Source organism: Lissotriton vulgaris, chromosome 8 (genome assembly GCF_964263255.1).
Source record: "Lissotriton vulgaris chromosome 8, aLisVul1.2, whole genome shotgun sequence".
NCBI classification, from domain to species: domain Eukaryota; kingdom Metazoa; phylum Chordata; class Amphibia; order Caudata; family Salamandridae; genus Lissotriton; species Lissotriton vulgaris.
Window position 1 is genome coordinate 1504853933 of NC_141696.1, and position 20991 is coordinate 1504874923.

At 50.9% G+C, this 20991-nt stretch overlaps 1 protein-coding gene across 1 annotated transcript in view; it reads left to right on the plus strand.

Annotated features, from left to right (window-relative positions):
• LOC147699006 (potassium/sodium hyperpolarization-activated cyclic nucleotide-gated channel 2-like) overlaps positions 1-20690 on the plus strand; it is a 1915905-nt gene extending 1895215 nt beyond the window's left edge. The window contains exon 11 of the mRNA XM_086933539.1: positions 19893-20690. Within this exon, the coding sequence (XP_086789665.1) occupies positions 19893-19927 (35 nt within the window). The 3' untranslated portion in view covers positions 19928-20690. The remainder of the gene's footprint in view (positions 1-19892) is intronic.
• The last annotated feature ends 301 nt before the right edge of the window (positions 20691-20991 follow it).

The following is a 20991-nucleotide window of genomic DNA, read 5'->3' on the forward strand; positions in this document are numbered from 1 at the left end:
TTTCAAGGCAGTCCTTAGAGTCTTTTACCGGACCAAGTCCATGGAAGCGTTTCATGTGGTGGGCATGGAGCCAGCCCTTCCTCCCCTCGACCTTGACGGCGGTCCTCGTCGTGAGAAGAACCAGCTTGGGTGCGCGCCAGCGGGGCTCGAGAGGACTTGAACGATCAAAATTTCGGACAAACAACAGGTCTCCCAGGACAATCGAATGGTTCTTCACCTGGGTGTTGTCGGGGAAGGCAGCTGCAACCTGTGAACGACAAGAAAGGAGTGCAGACATCAAGGAAGCCAGGTAATCTGTCAGCATATTACTGTCAACATCAGTGATCTTTTTCGGCATAGGCGTACCCCACATATTCGGCGGTCTACCAAAAACCACCTCGTACGGAGATAGTCCGGTTCTGGAATGAGCTACCATACGCATGTAAAAGAGGGCAACCGGCAAGGCTACCATCCAATCCACGCCTTTTTCTGCACAAACCTTCGCTAACTTGGTTTTGAGTGTCTGATTGTGTCTCTCTACGAGACCTGCTGCCTCTGGGTGTCGTACGCAATGGAATCTCCACTGGTACCCTAACAGAAGAGATACTTGTTTCATCAGTTCAGAAGAGAATGGCTGACCGTTGTCTGAGTACACAACACGGGGCAAGCCGTATCGCGGAAAGAATTCTCGGACCAACTGCTTGGCAGTGGTCACAGCAGTGTAATCTGGGACTGGGTACGCTTCTGTCCATCTAGATAGGGCACATACAACTACGAGGACATACTTGAATCCTCGACATCTGTCCATCTGAATATAATCCATCTGGAGGACTTCAAAAGGGTGGTCAGGAGGATGAAATCCACCTTGTTCCACGGGAATGCCTTTGCCTGGATTGAACTGACAACAGATCATACAGGTACGCACTTTCTGTTTTGCTGCTGCACGCAGATGCTTGTTGAATTAGATATTCTGTAAACTGTCTAACATGGCTTTTTCTCCTAAGTGTGCTAGACTATGTGCTGTATTTATGATAGCTTGAACCATGGAGTCAGGGAGAAACCACGTGGCTTTGCCTTTTGTCATCCAACCCTGATCTGTCTGGACCCCTCCTTGTTCAGTCCATTTCTTGATTTCGTCTGGAGTGGCATGTGTCTGTATGTCGAATACATCCTGTGAGGGATCCCTGACTGTCATGCAATTTGTCAGTAATGGTACTTCCGTCTTTGTCGTGTCAGTTGGAATGTCTGTTTGAGTCTGGGCTGTAAGTTTAGCTGTTCGATCTGCCAGGTCGTTACCCTGGGAAATGGTGTCAGTGACTTTCGTATGTGCTTTGCACTTCATGATAGCTATGGCTGTAGGCAAGTGTATTGCATCTAACAGGGCCTGAATGAGGGGACCATGCTGTATTTTGGCCCCATGAGAGGTCAGAAAACCTCTCTCCTGCCAGAGGACTCCAAAGTCGTGAACGACTCCGAAGGCGTACTGTGAATCTGTGTATATGTTTACTTTCAAGTTCTTGGCTCGTACACAGGCTTGGGTCAGAGCGATGAGCTCTGCTGCTTGGGCAGACAGGGTATCAATTCGATGTGTCTCTATGACTTCAGTATCAGTGGTCACTGCATATGCGGCCACTAACTCTCCTGTGCTTGTTCTCAGACATGAACCATCTACATAAAGTGTCAGGTCTGGGTCTGGCAGTGCAATGTCTGTCAAGTCTTGTCTCGGCTTCGTCACTGTGTTAATGACTTCCACACAGTCATGCGGTGCAGGGTCTGCTGTGCTCGAGGGTAAAAGTGTAGCAGGGTTCAGGGTATTGCATCGTCTAATCTCTATGTGTGGCTGGAACAATGTCAGTTCATATCCTGTCAGTCTTGCTATAGTCAGGTGTTGTGTCTGAGTCCTGTTCAAGAGAACTTCCACTGAGTGTGGAACCTGCACTGTCAGGGGATGTCCTAACACTATGAAATCGCTTTGTCTGATTGCTAGAGCTGTTGCTGCAACTGATTTTAGGCACGCAGGCAGAGCCTGGGCCACCGGATCCAATGTACTAGAAAAGTAAGCACAAGGCTTGTGTTTTCCTGCCTGATCTTGTGTAAGGACAGATAATGCTGTGCCTTCGCGTTCAGTGACAAAAGGTGTAAAAGGTTTGCTGTAACATGGTGTCGCTAAAACCGGTGCTTGACATAGAGCTTTTTTCAATTCATCAAATGCAAGTGTATGTTCCTGAGTCCAAGGGAGGACAGTCGAAGTCGCTGCCTCCTGCGTTGTCAACTGTATGAGTGGCTTAGCTAGATATGCATACTGAGGAATCCATTGTCTGCAGTAAGAAGTGAGGCCAATGAAGGCCCGTACTTCCCTTTGTGTCTTGGGCTGTGGAAGATGTGCGATTAACTGAATGCGGTCTGGTGTCAGCTGTCTACCCCTCTTGGACAGCAAGTGTCCAAGGTACACCACTTGCTGGGCACAGAATTGTAACTTTGAAGGGGACACTCTGTGCCCCTTTTCTGCCAGGAATTATAAGACTGTCAGTGATGCACGTTCACAGTCTCGTTCTGTTCGTGCCATGATCAAAAGATCGTCAACATATTGGAGTAGTGCAGTGTCAGTAGGCATGTAAATACTGTCTAATTGTCTTTTCAATGCTTGACTGTAAATACTAGGACTTTCTGTGAACCCTTGAGGAGCCCTCGTAAATTTGAAGCTTCGTCCATTTAAACAGAATCCGAAGAGGTATTGGCTCTCTGGATGGATTGGGATACTAAAGAAGGCGTTCTTGGGATCTATTACAGTAAAGAACGTCGCTTTGGAATCAATTGCAGTCAATAATGAAGAAATGTCTGGGACCACTGGGTACTGTGGTATTATGCATTTGTTCAGTTCTCGGAGATCAATCACTAGTCTGTAGACTGGTGGTGCATTTGGGTCAGTTCGTTTAAGAATCGGAATGATAGGAGAATTACATACATTGGAGTCAGTCTCTACAACCACTCCCTGTGCAATGAGTTCGTCAACAATTTTCAGTAATGCTACTACAGCATCAGGTGGTAACTTGTATTGTCGGATTCGTGGCAGTACAACTCCTTGCTTGAGTGTGACACGGTGTGGTGTAATATGCATGTAACCTACATCAGTCGGACCTTGCGCCCATAAATGCTGTGGTACATTCTGGAGTCTGGGATCAAAATCTCTCAACACATAATGACCTTTAAAATCTCGCAAAAACAATCTCACTCCTTCCGGAGAACAACAAATCACTGCTCCTAGTTCTTTCAATGTCTTTATACCAAGCAAGTTCTCAGGACATGATTTAGTAAGCAACAAGTCTGTAGTGCGGGACAACGGACCAACTCCTAGGGAAACTGGCTTTGACACTTCGTTAACAATAGGCTTTCCTGAAAATCCCAGGGAAATATTCTGTGAGCCTGAGAGGGGGGCCCCTGGAACCTCTTCATGACTGATGGTAGTTCTGCTCGCCCCTTTGTCAATCAGAAATTTTCTGTCTTTTCCCAATACACGACTATGTACATAGGGACCCTCTTGATCTACAGGTACCTCAATAAGGGGCAAGCCAACCTCCCTCTCTAGGCTGTTTCATGAGTACTGTTGATAGTCTGGGTAGTCTGACTGTGCATACTGGTACATTTGTTGCGTGACATGTTGTGTGGCAGCAATGGGTTGGGGTACAGCTACTGTCTGTTGCGTGTTCTGTGGCGTTTGCGTGTTCTGCAGGATGTTATCCTGTCTAGGAGGACGCGGTCTTTCTTTCGTCTTGCCTGTAGCTATATTGTGTTTCAGGACAGCACATTCATTTATATAGTGACCTGGTTGTTTGCAGTAATTACAGTTCCCTTTGACAGGTGCCGCGCCCTTTTTATGGCCATCAGCTGGAACTGATTGAGCAACTAATACTTTCATTTTCGTATCTTTCATGCGTCTCTTTTCGTGTTCCTGTTCTTCTCTAATTCGGTTCTGGTGGTACTGTAACATTTGCAACATTTGGGAAGGGCTATTTGCTTGCCAGGTACTCTCAACCTTCAGTACTCTATTTTTGATCGGGGGTAAGGAATTCTCTACTAATTTGCTCACAAAAAGATGTGGGTACGATTCACTATTTGTCTTCAGGCCACTGTTAATAATAAAACATTTTCCGAATCTAGAATAAAAATCAATAGTGTCTTCATCTTGTTTCTGTTTGCAGGCTGAAATAGCATCCCAATCTTCCTTTTTAGTAATCAATAATCTCGGCAAAACCTGTATTAATAGTTCGGGTAATTCTTTAGCTTTGGCCCCAAGACCAACACCAGGGCCTCAGAGTTTATCCTCGTCTTCCAATTCTGTCCAGCTGATCTTTTTCTCTCCCACTTCCCAATCTTTTTCTTTAAGCTTTTCGTAAATGCCTGCTGGTAACAGTACTTTCAATAATTTAATGATATCAGCGTATGTGTAATCCCCTATGCGGAGCATGTCTTTTAATTCACGGTAGAACCCCCCTGGGTCTTTATCATGACAGGGCAGTAATTTTTTCATTTCCAATAATTCCATTTTCGTCAAGGGTGTGTAAATGTATACTCATTGAAGCTCACCCCCTGCAGTTCTAACGGGATGAACCTCTCGTAGGGGGTTCTGTCTGTCTATGTGGAAGGTCTTTCTTTCTCGGCGTGGGGCAGGAATCAAGTGCGGGGTCAGAAAAGTCAAGTACTTATGTCGTTGATCTAAAATGACATTAATTAACTCGGCACCTAGACCTCTCCATCTCGCTAGAAGTAAATCGTCCAGTAATTTATACAAGGGACCTGGATCAGAATGCTGACTCTCGTACAATGTGATGAGATGTTGAACCATGTAAATACCAGCTAAACGCTGTTCTTCCGGAGGAAGGCTTAAAAATGTTTGCGCTACTATGTCATCCTTATATATGTTAGAATTACAGGCCCATTGAACCGCTGACCGGGCTAGTTCCTGTTCATGCATAGTACAAAGTTCACTGCCCCCTACTCGTTTTTTCAGTGCATGTTCAGTAGCTTGGAATAGGTGTTCGAGAGAATATCTTTCTGGTATGGGAGAGAGGGAACGTTTACTGTAATCTAGGCCCTTAGGCCTGTCAAACGGTCTTGCCCTGCCTACGTAATTCATTTTATTTATTTCCTCTGTTTCTTTCTCTTCCTCATCTGTGACTATGTCGTCCTCTTTCTCGGCTTGCTCTTTCTTGTGTATATTCAGAATTTCTTTACGAATTTTCCTGTACATACACTCTATTCTTGACAATGTATCATGTTTACCGACAGCTATATTGTCATTACAAGTGATCATACCTTTAGTTACTTCTTTATTTGGCTGGTCTTGTTCCCTTATCAAACAATTAATCAAAAATCGTAAAAGCATGCTTTGAAGCTCCACCTTTCTATGTGCCATGGCCTCTTGTATACTTTCTGGTCCCTCCCCCGTTCTAACGAAGTGGTATATTCTGTCTAAATGACACCTTCATGTCTGGTAAAGTGATCAAATAGTCTGCAACGCGTCTTAAACGTACTGAGTATGTGAGCATTGAGCCCACACCTGGTACTGGATCATATATAAAATTGGAAACAGTTTGTCTAAGAGATGCTGTTGTCGTTGTCGTTTTTGGCGTTCGTTGTAGTGCTAATTCTCGTAGTGATCGTGATGGTGGTGGGGTGTGCCATATGTCTCTAGTGGGCCCCCCTCCCGATGCCCCTTGACTTGAGTCGCCTTGGCTTGAGTCGTCTTTCACTGTCAGTGTTACTACTGGTGCTGGTTGATCTTGTGCTACGGGTGGTTGGTGAAAGGGATTGTTAGGGTGGTTGACAGGAAGAGGAGGAGGAAGATCTACATTAACATAATCTGGAGCAGCGTCTTCTAAATAGGAGGAAAGAAAAATGTCCGCTGCTGTCTGTTTATGACTATGGACTTTTGTCGGGATCAGTGGTGGCGGCAAGTTACTGGGTACTTCCGGGGTCACTTTAGGTAGTCCTTCGGCGAGGACGAGATACATGCCTTTAATAAGGGCATTTCTTTGTCTATCTACTTGTTCTGCCTTAACCCGTTCACCTTCTTCCTTTAGCTCTTTTTCTTTGGCTTTTTCTGATGCTTCTCTACTTCTCTCTGCTTTGTTAATTTCTTTCTCTGTTCTCCTATGCGCTTCTTTACGCCAAAACTCTATGGCATCTTTCTGGGCTTGTCTAGCTTTTTTTTTCCACAGTGCTTCCTCTACTCTCATGATGCAATCAGCATCCCATGTCCCTGAGACAGGCCATCTATATTTCTCTTCCAGATCCTTCGTGTAATCTACCCATAAATCTAAAAACAGTATGGCATCTAGCCCATGCTTTTGGTACATAAAATGGCCAGGAGTGTCCCTAGGCGGGACGGGAACTGCCTCTTCGAGTATCCCTTTCCTGGTCCCTATCTGACGTAATTTCGGAAACAGCGGCATGTTTGAACTAACTTGAACGAAAACACAATATGCACAAGAATAGACTGGAAACAATCACTCATACCACGACATTAAAACATTAAAAACAGATACATCCTAACTAGTACATAGAAAGAAACACAATCCTGGAAAAACTTGTTTACTTTATGCACTGCTAGTACAGTACAGCCATACCGGTCTCATAAAGAGACACGTCTTTACCGCATCCACCTAAATGGACACGTCTGTACAGGATCTGTGTACCCAGACCCGTCTTGACCGGGCTCAAATAAATGAACCCGTCTCTATGCGTTCCCAACAACGGTACTCACCGGGAAGCAAAACTGAAGGCCTCGGAAACTCGATACTGGACTGGACTGCTAAGACTTGTCCTACTGCTGCTGAGCATGCGCCTTGGAACAGGTGGGCCTCGGGATACCTCGGACCTTGCTCTCTCAGCTTGGGCTCTGGTCGGGATGGTCCGCAATCCTCACCGCCTCGTGTGGATGCCTGGTCACAGTCTCCGTCTCCTCCGTGGGCCTGAGGGAGTTGGCAGGAAGTCCCGCTGTCGTGTACACTTGAAGTCCGTCACGGCTATAGAAGGGGTCAGGGGGCTGCACCTACATCGCCGGCGCGTGGGGAAGGGGACTAGTCCCTGTTCGGGCGCCAGATTAATGTGGTAAATATGTTATTACCGGAGGAGGAGCTTCGCGGGCAACCAAGATGGCCGCGTGAGCTCGGAGCTCCGAAGACCTCCCGATCCTCCGCAAAGATCCTGCTACCCATCCTGTCCCACGGTAGTGGGTATCAATTGCTGAGCCGGGGCTGATGTGGTGCCCGTTTCCAGAACGAAAATCCGACATTCCTAGACCGAGTTAGCTCGTCGTGACTTTGGTGGCCCCGCCTGCGTCACTGGCAGACGTCGATGGATACGAGTGGTGGCCCTCCACGGGACGTTCTGCCTAGGCTTCCTTGACCCGACTGGTGTGACTGGATCCTACGCTCTAAGCTGTAACCTCCTTTGGTGGCCTTCGGGGTCTCATCGTGCCGACTGTGGGCGCGCCTCACGCCTTCTTCGCCCCTCTGGACTACTTTGCCCTGGTGTGCCAACATGGCGGGCAAGGGAGACTCGGACAAAGGCAAGCCTCCGAGAGTTAGTAGGAAGCCGAACCAGTCCCAATCTACTATTCCGGAACGATTTTCCCATTCTAAGGGATCGCCGGGACTGGCGGTCCGACCTAAGGACCCGTTGAGGGACGAGTCCCCCGAGGATTCTGAATTCACGCTTCGGGACGTGATGGGTGCGATTGCTGGGGTGAAGACTGAGATGCACACTCTTCACGAAGCGCTGTCCGGCAAGGTGGACACCCTAAAGATTGAACTGAATCTTATCAGAGCTGATCTTGGTAAGACGAATGATCGGGTGAAGTCGCTGGACCTTAAAACATCGAGCTTAGTCAATGATATGTCTGATGTGCAGACAGAGGTCCGCGACCTGAAAATGGCTAACGGGCTGCTGGCACGCCGGCTGGATGAGTTCGAGGGCCGTGCGCGACGCCAAAACGTTCGCATCACTGGAGTACCGGAGAAAGCCGAGGAGGAATCAGCGGAACTTTTTGTAGAAGAACTAGTGGTCAAGAATCTAGCACCGGGTGGATTGAGCAAATTCTTTTCGGTTGAAAGGGCCCACAGAATACCGGGCGGCCCACCGAAGACGGGCGCTTCCCCTCGCCCCATCATTGTGAGACTGTTCAATTATAGAGACCGTGACGCCATTCTACAGGCATCGAGGACCGCTGTCCCGCTGCGTTTTCAGAACTCAGACGTAAACTTTTTTCCTGACTTTACTCAGGCTGTTCAGAAACGTCGCCAGAGTTTCGCTGGGGTAAAGAGGAGACTTAGAGAGTTGGGGATGCACTACTCTATGCTCTATCCTGCCAAACTTCGAATTGAACACGGTCATCGAACTTTGTTTTTCGACCTTCCGGATGCGGCAGGGGACTGGCTTGATACCCTGTCTCAACAACGGACCGACCCGGCTGATCAGACGGAGGAGGCTACTGGAGGGTCAGGTTCCCAGGAATGAACGAATGGACTTCTGATTTTTCTGGGGGGGGTTGCTACGAGTGGCACCGACTCTAGAAACTGCTGCTTTTGCTTCTGATATCTCTGTTAGTCATATGGAGGGTGACGGGGGGGATAGGATGCCTCCTTTCTCCTCTAAGGGGCTTCTTGTAGGTTAGTTTAAGGGGCGACAGGCACACTGCTAGTTGGGGTGGCTTTTAGTCTAATGCAGGGGTGCAGGGTGGGGGGTAGTTGGGGTGCGTTTTTTCTATTCTCTCTATTATTTCTTCCTTTGTTCTGGCTGGGGTCTCACTGTTCTGATGTAATTGTTTTGCGGGCGCCGTTCCGGGTGGGGTTGATGGGGTGGAGCGTCCTTGATGATGGGGGGTAAATCGCTGAACTTGTTGAGTTGGAACGTGAACGGGTTGGGGGATCGAATAAAACGGGGTGTTGTGTTACAAATGCTTAAAGGTTGTTCTCCAGATGTTGTTCTCCTGCAGGAAACCCATCTTGTAGGAAATACGTGTAAGGAATTGAACAGGAGAGGGTTTAAGATGGTGGCTCATTCGGGGTTCTCCACGGGCTCCAGGGGGGTGGGTATCATGGTGCGCATGTCCCTTCCACTGGAGGTGGAGTCTACCCTTGTTGACGAGAGAGGCCGATATGTGGCGGTGGTGGGTAAATGGGAGGGGCGCACCCTGGTTTTGGTTTCGGTCTACATCCCCCCGGGGCTGCAAGCACCTAATTTTCAGGACCTGGGTAGCGCCATTTTGAATCTCCCTGATGGCTTGTTGATTCTGGGGGGTGACTTTAACTCAGTGGTATCGGGGGACCTAGATCGCTTCCCATCCAGAGACCTACGTACATCACAGTCTTGGCTCCCGGACTTTATTGGCTCCATGGGGCTGATTGACTGCTGGCGCCTATTGCACCCCGCCCTGCGACAGTATACTTTCCACTCGGGGGCCCATGGTAGCCTTTCCCGTATCGACTATGTCCTAACCCCTGCGGCCCAGGCACAGTCGGTCTCCACTGCTCGCCTGATGGCCAGGGGCATCTCAGATCACTCCCCGGTTTGGGTGTCATTTGATTTTCACACTATCGCTACATCGAGGGTTGCCCCTATCAACCCCTGGTACTTCCGTAATCCTAAGACCCGGGACCTCCTAGCGAAATCCATAGAGAGGTACTTCGCCAAGAACTCCGGTTCGGTTGACTCTGCCGTCTCCCTTTGGGAGGCCTTTAAAACCGTGCTCCGCGGCGAAGCCTTCTCTTTGATTGCGGAAGCGCGTAGGCGACGTGATGAGGACGTGGTGCGGTTGGAGTCTGACATTCTTGATTTGAATTCCCAGTTGGCCTTGGGGCCGACTCCGGACCTGCTCCATGCTCTTTCCCTGAAACAAACGGAACTTAGGGCCACTGCCATTGATGCGGCGAAGGCGGTGAGCAGGGAACAGCAAGGCAGGATATATGACTCTGGGGATAAGGCCGGCAAACTTCTGGCGTGGCTGGACAGGAGAGAACTTGCCTCTCGAGTGGTTCCGGAGATACTGGGCGAGGACGGCCTGGTCGTGACGGACCCGGCTGCTATTGCCGGATCGTTTGCGGAATACTTTGAGGCGGTTTATACGTCGGTGGCTGTCCTGCCGGAATCTGCTTCGACCTCCTTTTTGGAGGGCATTGAGCTTCCCTGTCTATCAGATGTCGAGCGGGACGACATGGACCGGGATATTGCGGTCGATGCGGTGGCGCTGGCGATCCGGTCGTTGCGCTCCGGCAAGGCGCCGGGGCCCAACGGCATTCCTGTGGAATTGTACAAGCTTAAGGCTGATACAGTGGCCGCGCCCCTGCTGGACATGTTCCTTGAGGCCCGCGAGGCCGGTGAACTCCCGCTGGACCAACGACTTGCCACCATAGTGGTCATACACAAGGAGGGGAAGCCACGTGACCTGTGCCGCTCCTACCGGCCCATCTCCCTGCTTAACGCCGAGCCCAAAATTCTGGCGAAACTACTAGCTAATCGTCTGGTGGGGGTGATTTCGGATCTGGTTCATCCGGACCAATCCGGATTCATACCGCACCGCAACACGGCCCTCAATCTTCGCAGGCTCCACGCGGTCATGGCGCGGGCGCAGCTGCTTACTGAACCGACGGTGCTTGCTTCGCTTGATGCCACCATGGCTTTCGACTCCCTGGAGTGGAATTACCTGTGGGCCGTGCTTGCCAAGTTTGGGTTCGGGCCCGCTTACATAGGCTGGGTCCGACTTCTCTACTCTGCTCCGTTAGCTAATGTGACTGTGAATGGTCGAGTATCTGCCTCCTTCGCGTTACGCAGAGGCACCAGACAGGGGTGCCCACTGTCACCTCTCCTATTCGCGCTGGCGCTTGAACCGCTGGCAGCATGGATCCGGGTTCATCCTGATGTCGCGGGGATTACGTGGTCACCGGGATTTGAGGATCGGGTATCGCTATATGCCGACGACATCCTCTTGTATCTCACCTCCCCGTGCCGCTCCCTTATAGTGGTGTTTGACTTGCTGGGCACTTTCGGTGGCTACTCGGGCCTGGTTATTAATAGGTCCAAATCCTCTCTCTACACGTTGTGTGGTGACACTCCACGCCTTCCCCGCGGCTGTACAATACAAGTTGCCCAACAGGGCTTCAAGTATCTGGGTATCTATGTATCAAAGGATCCCCGGGCACGATACACACACAATTTGCTTCCTCCTTTGGTGAGGCTGCGTCGAGATGTGGAGGGTTGGAAGAAGTTACCGATTTCCTTACTGGGCCGGGCGGCATTGTTTAAAATGATGTCTTTGCCGCGGTTCCTCTACGCGCTGCAGAACACTCAGGATCCGGTGCCCGCTAAATATTTTGGGGAGGTTGAGAACTTGCAGCGCACCCTGCTGTGGGACGGTAGTCCACGGATATCCCTGACGAAATTGACCATACCGTGGTACGATGGCGGCATCGCCTTACCCGATATGCGTCGTTACTACTGGGCGTCCCAGCTGGCAGCGGTCAATCACGGCCTCTACGGCCCGGCAGTTGGTCCTGGCTATGCCATGGACCGGTGGCTTATGAATGATGGGAACTATTATAGGGCGTTGTATTCGAGGTCTCTGGATCGGAAGTTGACGGGGCCCACCAAGACGGCGGTACGGCTGTGGAGGGCGGTGACCAGAACTCTGGGCTGGCAGGGCAGGCTTACCATGGCCACTCCGCTATATGACTCCGACCTATTAGGGAAACTGTGGCATACCAAAGGGTTCGACAGGTGGGATGTTATTGGGATATCGAAGGTGGGGGATGTTATGGCTAGCGGAGTGGTTAAGTCCTTTGAGGCACTACAGGCCGAGTTCCAACTGGGCACGTCGGAATACTTCCGATATGCACAACTCCGCCACGCTCTCTTGTCCTGTATAACGGTGGGGGAGGCAGTACCTGAATCGTCTCCATTGGAGGATAGAGTGCTGGACGGACACATGCCAGATAGTGCCATCTCCCTGACTTATAAGAAACTCATCAACGTGCGGACTGATTTGCTGATGAAACTGAGAGAGCTTTGGGTGAACGATGGGATTGAGGTGGATGATGAAGAGTGGCAGTCAGCGGTTTCTTCTCCTAGGGAGGTGGCCATCTCGGCAAGGCTCCGACTCGTTCAACTGAAGATTCTCCACAGGGTCTATGTCACGGGCTCTAGGCTCATACACATGGGGCTTTCGCAGGACGGAATGTGCCGGAGAGGATGTGGCATGCTTGCGACTTTCATGCACATTATTTGGGAGTGTCCTGGGGTGGCTCGAATCTGGAATCGGGTGCATGACGTGATGAGAGATGTGACTGGTGTGACCTTGCCTGCGGAGGCCCGGCGCTGTCTTCTCAACATCTGGGGCCCGAATGATTACAATGTTGCCCAGACCCGCTGGGTCACGCTGGGCAACATGATAGCTAAGAGAGACATTGCCCAGAGGTGGGGAGCACCTGCTCCCCCCACGATCGGACTATGGAAAACCAACATGGATTGGTGTATGCTCCGCGAGAAAACTGTATATGTGGCACGTGGTAAGCCTAGGATGTGGGGGTCTGTATGGGGAGCTTGGAACTCATATCGAGGAGACATCTGTGTACCCCCCGAGGCGGCAACGCCCGAAGCCCGTCTGTCTCCGTAGAGCCCCCTTCCTGTGTTTCCATACTTGTTATCCTGTTCTATTACTCCCCATCTGCAATGCTGACACCCATTGAACTGATTGAATGATAGGGTGTGTAACCCCCGATCACTCCCAGTGATGCGTGCCCAGAATACGTTACCTGTCCTCAGCCTAGCTTCTTCTTTCTTGTTCCTTTCCTTTTTCGTTTCTTTTCCTTTTCTCCTTTCTTTTGGTATTTGGTTTATTCCTTGTTTCATGATATCTCATTTCAAAATTAAACCTGACTATTCCTGTGTAATGTTTTGTGCACGATTCTGAGTATTGATAGAATGCTGCCTGGCCTCCGGGATGTATGGCTGAATAGCGGTGTACTTTTTCGACAAATAAAGGTTTTCCAAAAAAAAAAAATAATAAATAAGTTATTACCCTGTCATAATTTCTATACATTAATAAAGAATAAAGATAGCTCATAAAATGAGAGGCAGAGTCCGTGGTGTCCGGTTCAAAAGGGCTTTAATACAATGACTCGAGTCACTGGAGAATCGGGTTCCATCACCACTAAGGTTCAGGAAGGGTCGTCATCTGAATCTTTATTCACATAACACATTATATATAGTGAAACCATACAATTGCATTGAATAGAGAAGGCGGAGCGCTCCAGGCGGAGCAAGGGAAAGAGAGAGAGATAAGAACACATGGGCGTGAAAGAAGGCGTGTAAGGAGGCGTACACGTGGGTGTACACTTGATGAGTCATAGGTGTGTCATAGGGGGGTGGATGCATAGAGGAGGTCTGCAGGGTCAGCAGGAACCTTTACCCTACTTTGTGCGCGCAAAACTGGTCATGACGTGAAATTGACGTGTAACTGGGGAGAGCTGGGGGGAGCTGACTTTAGCACTAGTAGAGGAGTCTGGGATGTCAGAACGACCTGCACCTTTGGCACATCTGATATCTTGTGTTTGGAGGATGTATAGTCTGAAGTAAAGGTCTCTCGAGCAAAGGCTGTTCATGCTGTCTATTCTTCTGCTGATCTTATTTCCCTGCTCTGTGTCTGGTTTCTGGGTGTTTTGTTGATTTCGCCCTGTACTCTGCCCATGTCTCATTCGGGCTGTTTCTTTCCTTAGAACCCGACTGGCTTTGCTTCCTAACTCACCCTCTCCACTTAGGTCTCCCTTTCCAAGGCAATTGCCTGTGAAACACCCTTCCTAGTCTCTTCCCAGTCAGTGCTCTCTCTTCCCTCCCCTGCTTGCCTCATCTTCGCATGTACCCTTCTTTTCAAACCCTGGTTTGCGTCTCTTCTTCGCCTTGCTCTCAGTCTTATGTCCTAGCCCATCTCTCTCAGAACTCTGCCTGTGTGACTTCGTGCTAGGTATATCCCCCATACTCTGCCTTTCCCTGCGCAGCACATTTACCCTCCCTCTCCCACACTATGTCTGCCTCCTCTCCTTCGGTCAGGTCACCCTTCTCCTCTCTTGCCTCCGATCGCCACTCGCCCCCTGGACATTGTATGCTGCTGCCACCTCTGCTCCCTCAACCCAGCACCGGCTGCTCTGCGGGCACAGAAGCTGCCAGGCTGGGCACCACTGCCCTGGGTAAGGTGCCCTGCGCGTTCCATATTGTGTGCACCTGCCGCCACCTGTTGCCAGTCCTCCCTGCCCGGCAGAGGCGCAACTAGAGTCAAATTTCGGGTGGGGGGCTAAGAAAAAAATTCGGGGGGGGGGGGCTGATTCTTTTTTTTTTTAAACAGATTTTATTAGTCTGCACAGTTAGAAATGCAAAACCCCGAGCTCCGGAGTCTATTGCACACATCATTAGAGCAGGTATAGCATCGTCAGACAATTTAATAAAATGCAAAATCCGTGGGAGCGCCACCATTTTGAATATTGCCGACCTCCCATAAAGAGACAATGGCATACGAGACCACACCTTTAGATCCGCCCGTGTGAGATCCCAAACCGGAGCAAGGTTACGAGCTCGGAAGACGCCCGCACTCTCGGACAAATAGACTCCCAGGTACTTCATCCCCCCAGCAGCCAACTGTATGTCCACCGCCCACTCACCGACCGTCCGTCTGTCGCCCAGCACCCACAAGGTGGATTTACCCGGGTTCACATACAGGCCGGAGGATTCCCCGAAAATCTGCAGGATCCGTGAGGAAGAAAAGCACATCATCTGCGTACAACGCTATTTTATCAGAAAGGCCGGGGGACCATCGGAAGCCCTTGAGCTGGGCGTCAATCCGCACCCACGCAGCTAAAGGCTCCATAGCCAGCGCGAACAGGTACGGGGAGAGGGGACACCCCTGTCGTGTACCCATCCGAACTGGAAAAGGCAGAGAAACCGCTCCCCCAACACGCACAGAAGCAGTGAGACCAGTATACAACAGCTGTACGCAGGCCAGAAAGCGAGGACCCAAGTTGAGGCGTCGTAACAGGGCAAATAAATATGTCCAGCTCAAAGAATCAAAGGCACGATCCATATCCGCCAAGAACAATGCAGCCGGCTCACCTAAACTCCTCCAGGCAGAGATCGCCACCAGGGCCCGCCTAATATTGTGCTGGGTCGCCCTCCGGGGCATGAAGCCCGTCTGGTCTGGGTGGACCAGGTCGCCGATATAAGGCTTGAGCCTGTTAGCTAGGGCCTTGGCCAAACCCTTGGCCTCCGTGTTAAGTAGTGATATTGGGCGGTAGGACGCGTGGCTCTCCGGGGGTCGGCCCGGCTTCAGAAAGACCACCACCTCGGTGTGCCTCTAGTCTGGCAGGAGCACACTACTCTCCCCCGCCTCCTCAATTACCGGACGAAGACGGGGGCACAGCTGCACATGAAATCTCTTTAAAAATTTACGGGGGGAACCTGTTGGGACCCGGCGCCTTACCGGGGTTGAGTTCGCCCAAGGCCGTGCCCAGCTCCTCATCAGTGAACGGCTTGTCTAGTATGTCCCGCGCCTCGTCAGGGACCGACCGCGGGGGGGGAGGTCATCTATGAACCGCTGAATGACCTTGGCCGACAGGCACTCCGGAGGTGTGTACAGCCCCTCATAATATGCGGCAAAGCTCTCCGCAATAACAGACGGCTCAGAAACCGGCGATCTCGCTGAGTCCAACAGCTGGGGCAGCGGCTGGGCGTGGAAAGCGCCCTGACATAGGTTATGGAGCATCCTACAGGATTTTTCCCCCCATTGATACACCCGACTACGGGTAGCCAACCAGGCCTGTCAAGTAGGACCGCTGCATACTGTCGCTGAGCCAGAACTAATTTCCGTCCTATAGATCTACCACCCTCCTCCCTACTCCTACATTCCAATACTACCACCTCTGCCTCCCGCCGCGTCTGTAGCAGATGCCATCCAGACATGCGCCATCGAAATGGGTGCCTGGCAGGGCCTACACGAAAGGTAAGGGCCACCGCTGAGTGATCGGACAGAGCCCTCGGTAGGATGTCCGAGGACACGATCCTCTTGGCCAGTCCCCTGGGGACAAATAAGTAGTCCAGCCTGGAAAACTAGCCATGCACAGAGGAGAAATAGGTGTACTCTTGACGCGCGCCATGCCCATACCTCCAGATGTCCACCCAATCCAGGACCATGGCAAGGGCACGGAGCCTGGTGGGGGGTCCCTCCGCATCCACGCCCGCGTCAGTCGCCCCCCTCCGCCACCGATCCATGCGTATGTCCATTACATCATTCCAAAGCCCCCCAACTATAGCAAGGGTGTCCGGCATTTCATTCCAGAGAGACATGACCTTCTCCGCCAGGGACCACTGCAGCGGAGGCGGGGCATAAATGCTACCAAGTGTCACCCTGTCGCCCCCAACCCTCCCCTGGAAAAAGATGTACCTCCCCTGAGGGTCGGACCAACTCCGTTCGTGTACAAAGGAAACTCTGCAATGTATAAGGACAGCAACCCCCGGGAGCCCCTCATGAATCCTGCATGGTATGCATGTGTGTATCCGAAGCGTTGTAAGCAAAGCGCCTTTGTACCGAGTAGGTGGGTCTCCTGAAGCAGCAGAGCATCGACCCCGGCCCTCTTGGCATATCGGAGAACCGCCCCCCGCTTCACTTTATCTAACACCCCCTGCACATTCCAACTCAAAATACGTAGTGTGCCTAGAGCTACTCGCCCCCATCATGAACAGTCGACATTGGAAAAGGGCATTGCATGGGCAGCGGAGGCCTCGACGGTCCAGCATGTAAACATCACAGTGTACAGACAGCAGCAAAATAAGCGCAACCAAAGCCACCCCGTCCCAACACTACCCCCAACTCCCCCCCACCCCTCCACTCCCCACCCGCACCCCCCAACATGGAAGTACCTGTCGCGGTCGGATCGCGGCATGGCCCCCAATGGGGGACCAAAAGCCACCCCCTCCAATGGATCCCCTGAACATACCCCATGACTAGGGAGTCGTCACCCCTACCCACCCGCTCTTACAGGGCAGGTGTCCAGCCCAAAACAGGGCACCTGAGCATTCCAAGAGCAATCATAGAGTTCAATGTGAAAGTCGCAGTCTTCATTTCACTCCACCCGGCAGCCCCTGTTCCGGACCAGGCTGCGGGGACGCGGATCCCGCACGAGATGCGTGGCCAGACCTGGATCTTCTACGATGCCTCCGTTGACTTCTCAGTCCCTCACAGACCACTCCACTCGAGGAAGAGTCAGAGTCGCCTTTCAAGGGCGCATTGACCCTGATCTTAACTGTCTCGTCTGTCCATTGATACACTTCCTCTGGGGAATCAAAGAATAGCGTGCGGAACTTGCAGATGACACGCAGCCTCGCGGGATAGAGCAAGGCATATTGAAGTTTGAGGCTGCGGAGATGGGCCTTGGCTGCTAGGAACGATTGCCTCTGCTGCTGAACCATCTTCCTGTAATCTGGGAAGATGAGGATAGTAGGGTTGTCAAACATGAGCGGGGCCTTCACTCTCGTCTGTCTCAGGATAGCGTCCCGGTCAGAGTAATTTAAGAACTTGGCGATGATCGGCCTCCGGCGCGCACCCACAGGAGGCTTCTGCATGAGGGCCCGATAGGCCCGCCCCACAATGAAGCAACGGGAAAGAGTATCCGGGGGGAGCCAACCCTCCAGCCATTGGGCCAAGAAGCGTTCCACGTTGTCCCCCTTGCAACCCTCCGGAAAACCAACAAAGCGCAGGTTGTTCCACCGCGCCCGCCCTTCTGCGTCTTCCACCCGCATGGCCAGGCCCTTCTGTAGCTTCTCCATCACCGCCATCTTCTTCTTTAGCGCAAAGACATCGTCTTCCACTTCGGAGATGCGGGTCTCCGCACTGGTAATTCTCTCGACCGCGTTCCGTAAATCTTGGCACAACAGTGTGACATCCACCCCAACTGCTCCAATCTTAGCATCCAACATGTCTCTGGACTGCGCGATCGCAGCCAACAACGCCCCGTTATCCGGGGCCGGAGCCTGCGACCCGGAAGCGCCGGACGCCGAGCCGGCTTCAGTGAATTTGTCCAGTGTCCCTTGCTTAGAGTGACCGCCAACCGCATGGCCCCGCGTCATGGCGGCCGCAGCGGCGAGCCCAGGAACAGCACTAACCTCTGCACGAACTACGGTCACTGTCCGGGACCCGCAGGTCAGTAGAGGTCCAGGCAGGCCCACCGGTCCACAACAGCTGCCCACTGGCCCACTCAACGCTGCTCTTCAGAGAGCAGAGGTGGGAGAAGAATTGCTGGGCGAGGTGCCAAGTCCCCTCCACGCCAGTCCAGGAGGGTGAATCCCCGGGCACCCCTCAAGCCCATGCACAGGACACCACCGACCACCTCCGGGGCCCGACCTGACCCCCGTGTCTTGCAGCCAAATAGTGCAGGTATAGTGTAGGTGGTCAAGTACAGGCATGTCCTCCAGCGAGCAGCGCCCACACGGTCAAGCCTCAGGGCCCCCAATCCAAGCCACAGGCATACAGTGCCGCTGCTAGCCTCGTTGTATCTCTAGGGGGGGTGCACAGCACGGACACCACACCACTGGCCCCACGGATCAGCACACGACTCCCAATGGGGCCCGATCAGGCCCCCGAGCTCCCAACCCTCCAGGGGGGCCTCTGCCCATAAGGGCCACGTCGACCACAGGCAGGCTGCACTCACCGCAATGCACACGGTGCAGTTAGTAACTCCGAAACGCTCCTGCCCAGCCGGGACACACGCAGCGGGCCCCAGACACTCTCCTCAATCACAGGGCAGTCCAGCAGAGCCCCCAATGTGTCTCCATCCGCAGGCCTCTCCAGGGAGCTCAGGGGACCCAAAATAGCGGCCGCTCCCGCCGGCCGCCGCCAGAGCCGACTGCCCCGCCGGGCGCCGCAGCACTTCTCTTCGCCCCCTGAGGATGATGACAGGCCCCCAGGCACATGATGTTGGCACGCTTGGCTCTGCTGGACCGAGAGCGAGCCGCGGTCTGGTCACCGCCGACTCTCCAGCTCCCAGCCGCCCCAGCCAAGCACGTCTGGCCCGGGGATCGCCAAAATCGAGGCCCCAGTCGCAGGCCCAGCCTGACCCGGCAGGCCCCTCCGCTTCACCGGGCCTCTGCTTGCCCCACGGAGCTGCCACAAAGCCACAGCCGCCGCAGGATGATGCCCCCAGAGCGGGGCAGTGTGTCACAACGCTGTGTGCCCTCGGATATGCTCAGGGTTAGGATCTACAAAGCAGGATAATAGCCGGCTGGTCTAGTCAGGCAGCTTAGCAGGATACGTATTTTGCTCTGAAATGGTGGTTACTGTGAAATAAAGCAGCAAGGAAAGTCTGCATAATATTCACGTAGAATCTTTAATAAAATCACGACTTTCCTTCACTATTAAGCTAGGATAATCTGCATTAAACCATGTTTTCCAAGAGCTCTTTTAATGTTGACTTTTCGTGTATATTCTAAGTGCTGTCTCTGTCTAGAATCCATGCTAATCATCTAACCAGTTGCCCTCTTTCAAGGTGTATCAAGCTTTGCCTTTATCTGAATTCCCCGCCCAACTTACTGCGAAACTCTGATGTTTGCCTTCCACAAGCTGTCTAAAGATGTTTTCTCTCTTAACAGAATACATACTGTCAGCCTTCACTGCGGGTCTCCTAGAGATGCCATAGTAAGGCATGGCTAATGGCTCTTCTACATACGGTTATCCGTCTCCTGTCACTTATGTATTATATATGAATGCTTCAAGAAAGTTCTGATTGTAACTGTTATAAAATATTTATAACATTCGAAAATGTCATCCTGTATTTAGTAGCACGCCAGTTGATTTTTAATTTTCTATTTGTTCTTTTTTACAGATTCTGAGCTAGAAAAGCAAACAATGAGTAAATAAAGAAGAAATTCCAATGTCAATATACACGCCATTTGGCAGTGATCTCAAATGCTATAAACGCTCGGATGAACCGTACCAGTGCTTGTAAAGAGATACTTCCCAACCTCTGTGTAAATAGTTCCTCTCTTGTAGTTTAACAGTTTGCTCATAGATAGTTTAGAATTAAGTCTTTTTCTGGAGCAGTCTACAAGTCAATACGTTTGCTGAAAGATACTGTGTTAAGAGTGTTAAATATATTTAAGTCTGAAAACAAGACACTATACGCCGTCAGCAGTATTGAGCAATTCAAATGAAAGCAGCAGGCTGTGGCGAGTTTTGGTCTAGCAAGATCTTAAAAGTATAACAAAAAGAGATTGCTAAAATAGGCTCTGTGGACCCATAGAATAGTCAAATCTAGTCAGAAAGAAAAATAAACGTGCACATAGTTACCCCTAAAAATCACGTGTGCATTTCCTTTGTACATATTCATTGCAGACTCCTGGAAGCCTCACTGGATATTACTCTTTGGTGGGTGGAAGAGCCCTGACCTTAGTAAGATTTCGACAAGGCCTCTTGATTTTACAGAGGAGGAGTTATTCGTTCATTGAGCTCTAAGAAAAAAAAGTTGATATGGTTGAGTGCATGGTTGTTTATTATACAGACTGCAGTATTTGGATGTGACATAAGTGGGTTATTAGTTAAATATTTGATAGTTGGTGTTTCACTTATAACCGTGTATGTAAATTCGGTTAATATTGATGTGCTAGAATCTTTTGTTTCCTACAAATACAAGCCTTGCTGCAATTTAATTCTGAACTATTATAATCATCTGCAAATCTGTTGAATTGTCTTTTTATTTTCCTTAATAAAAAAGTGGTTGAATCAAATTAACCAGTTCTTTATATGTATTCATTTAATATTAGTTATACTAGTATTGTGCTCACACGCATCATCTTAAAACTCGCTTTGTATTCTTGCAAATATGTCACATTTTCCTCAATGTCTGAAAAAAACAAATGTTAAAGTGACATTATAGTTAGGTGCTGTAATGAGACAAGAACTTAGGTTAAACAAAAATGCAGCAG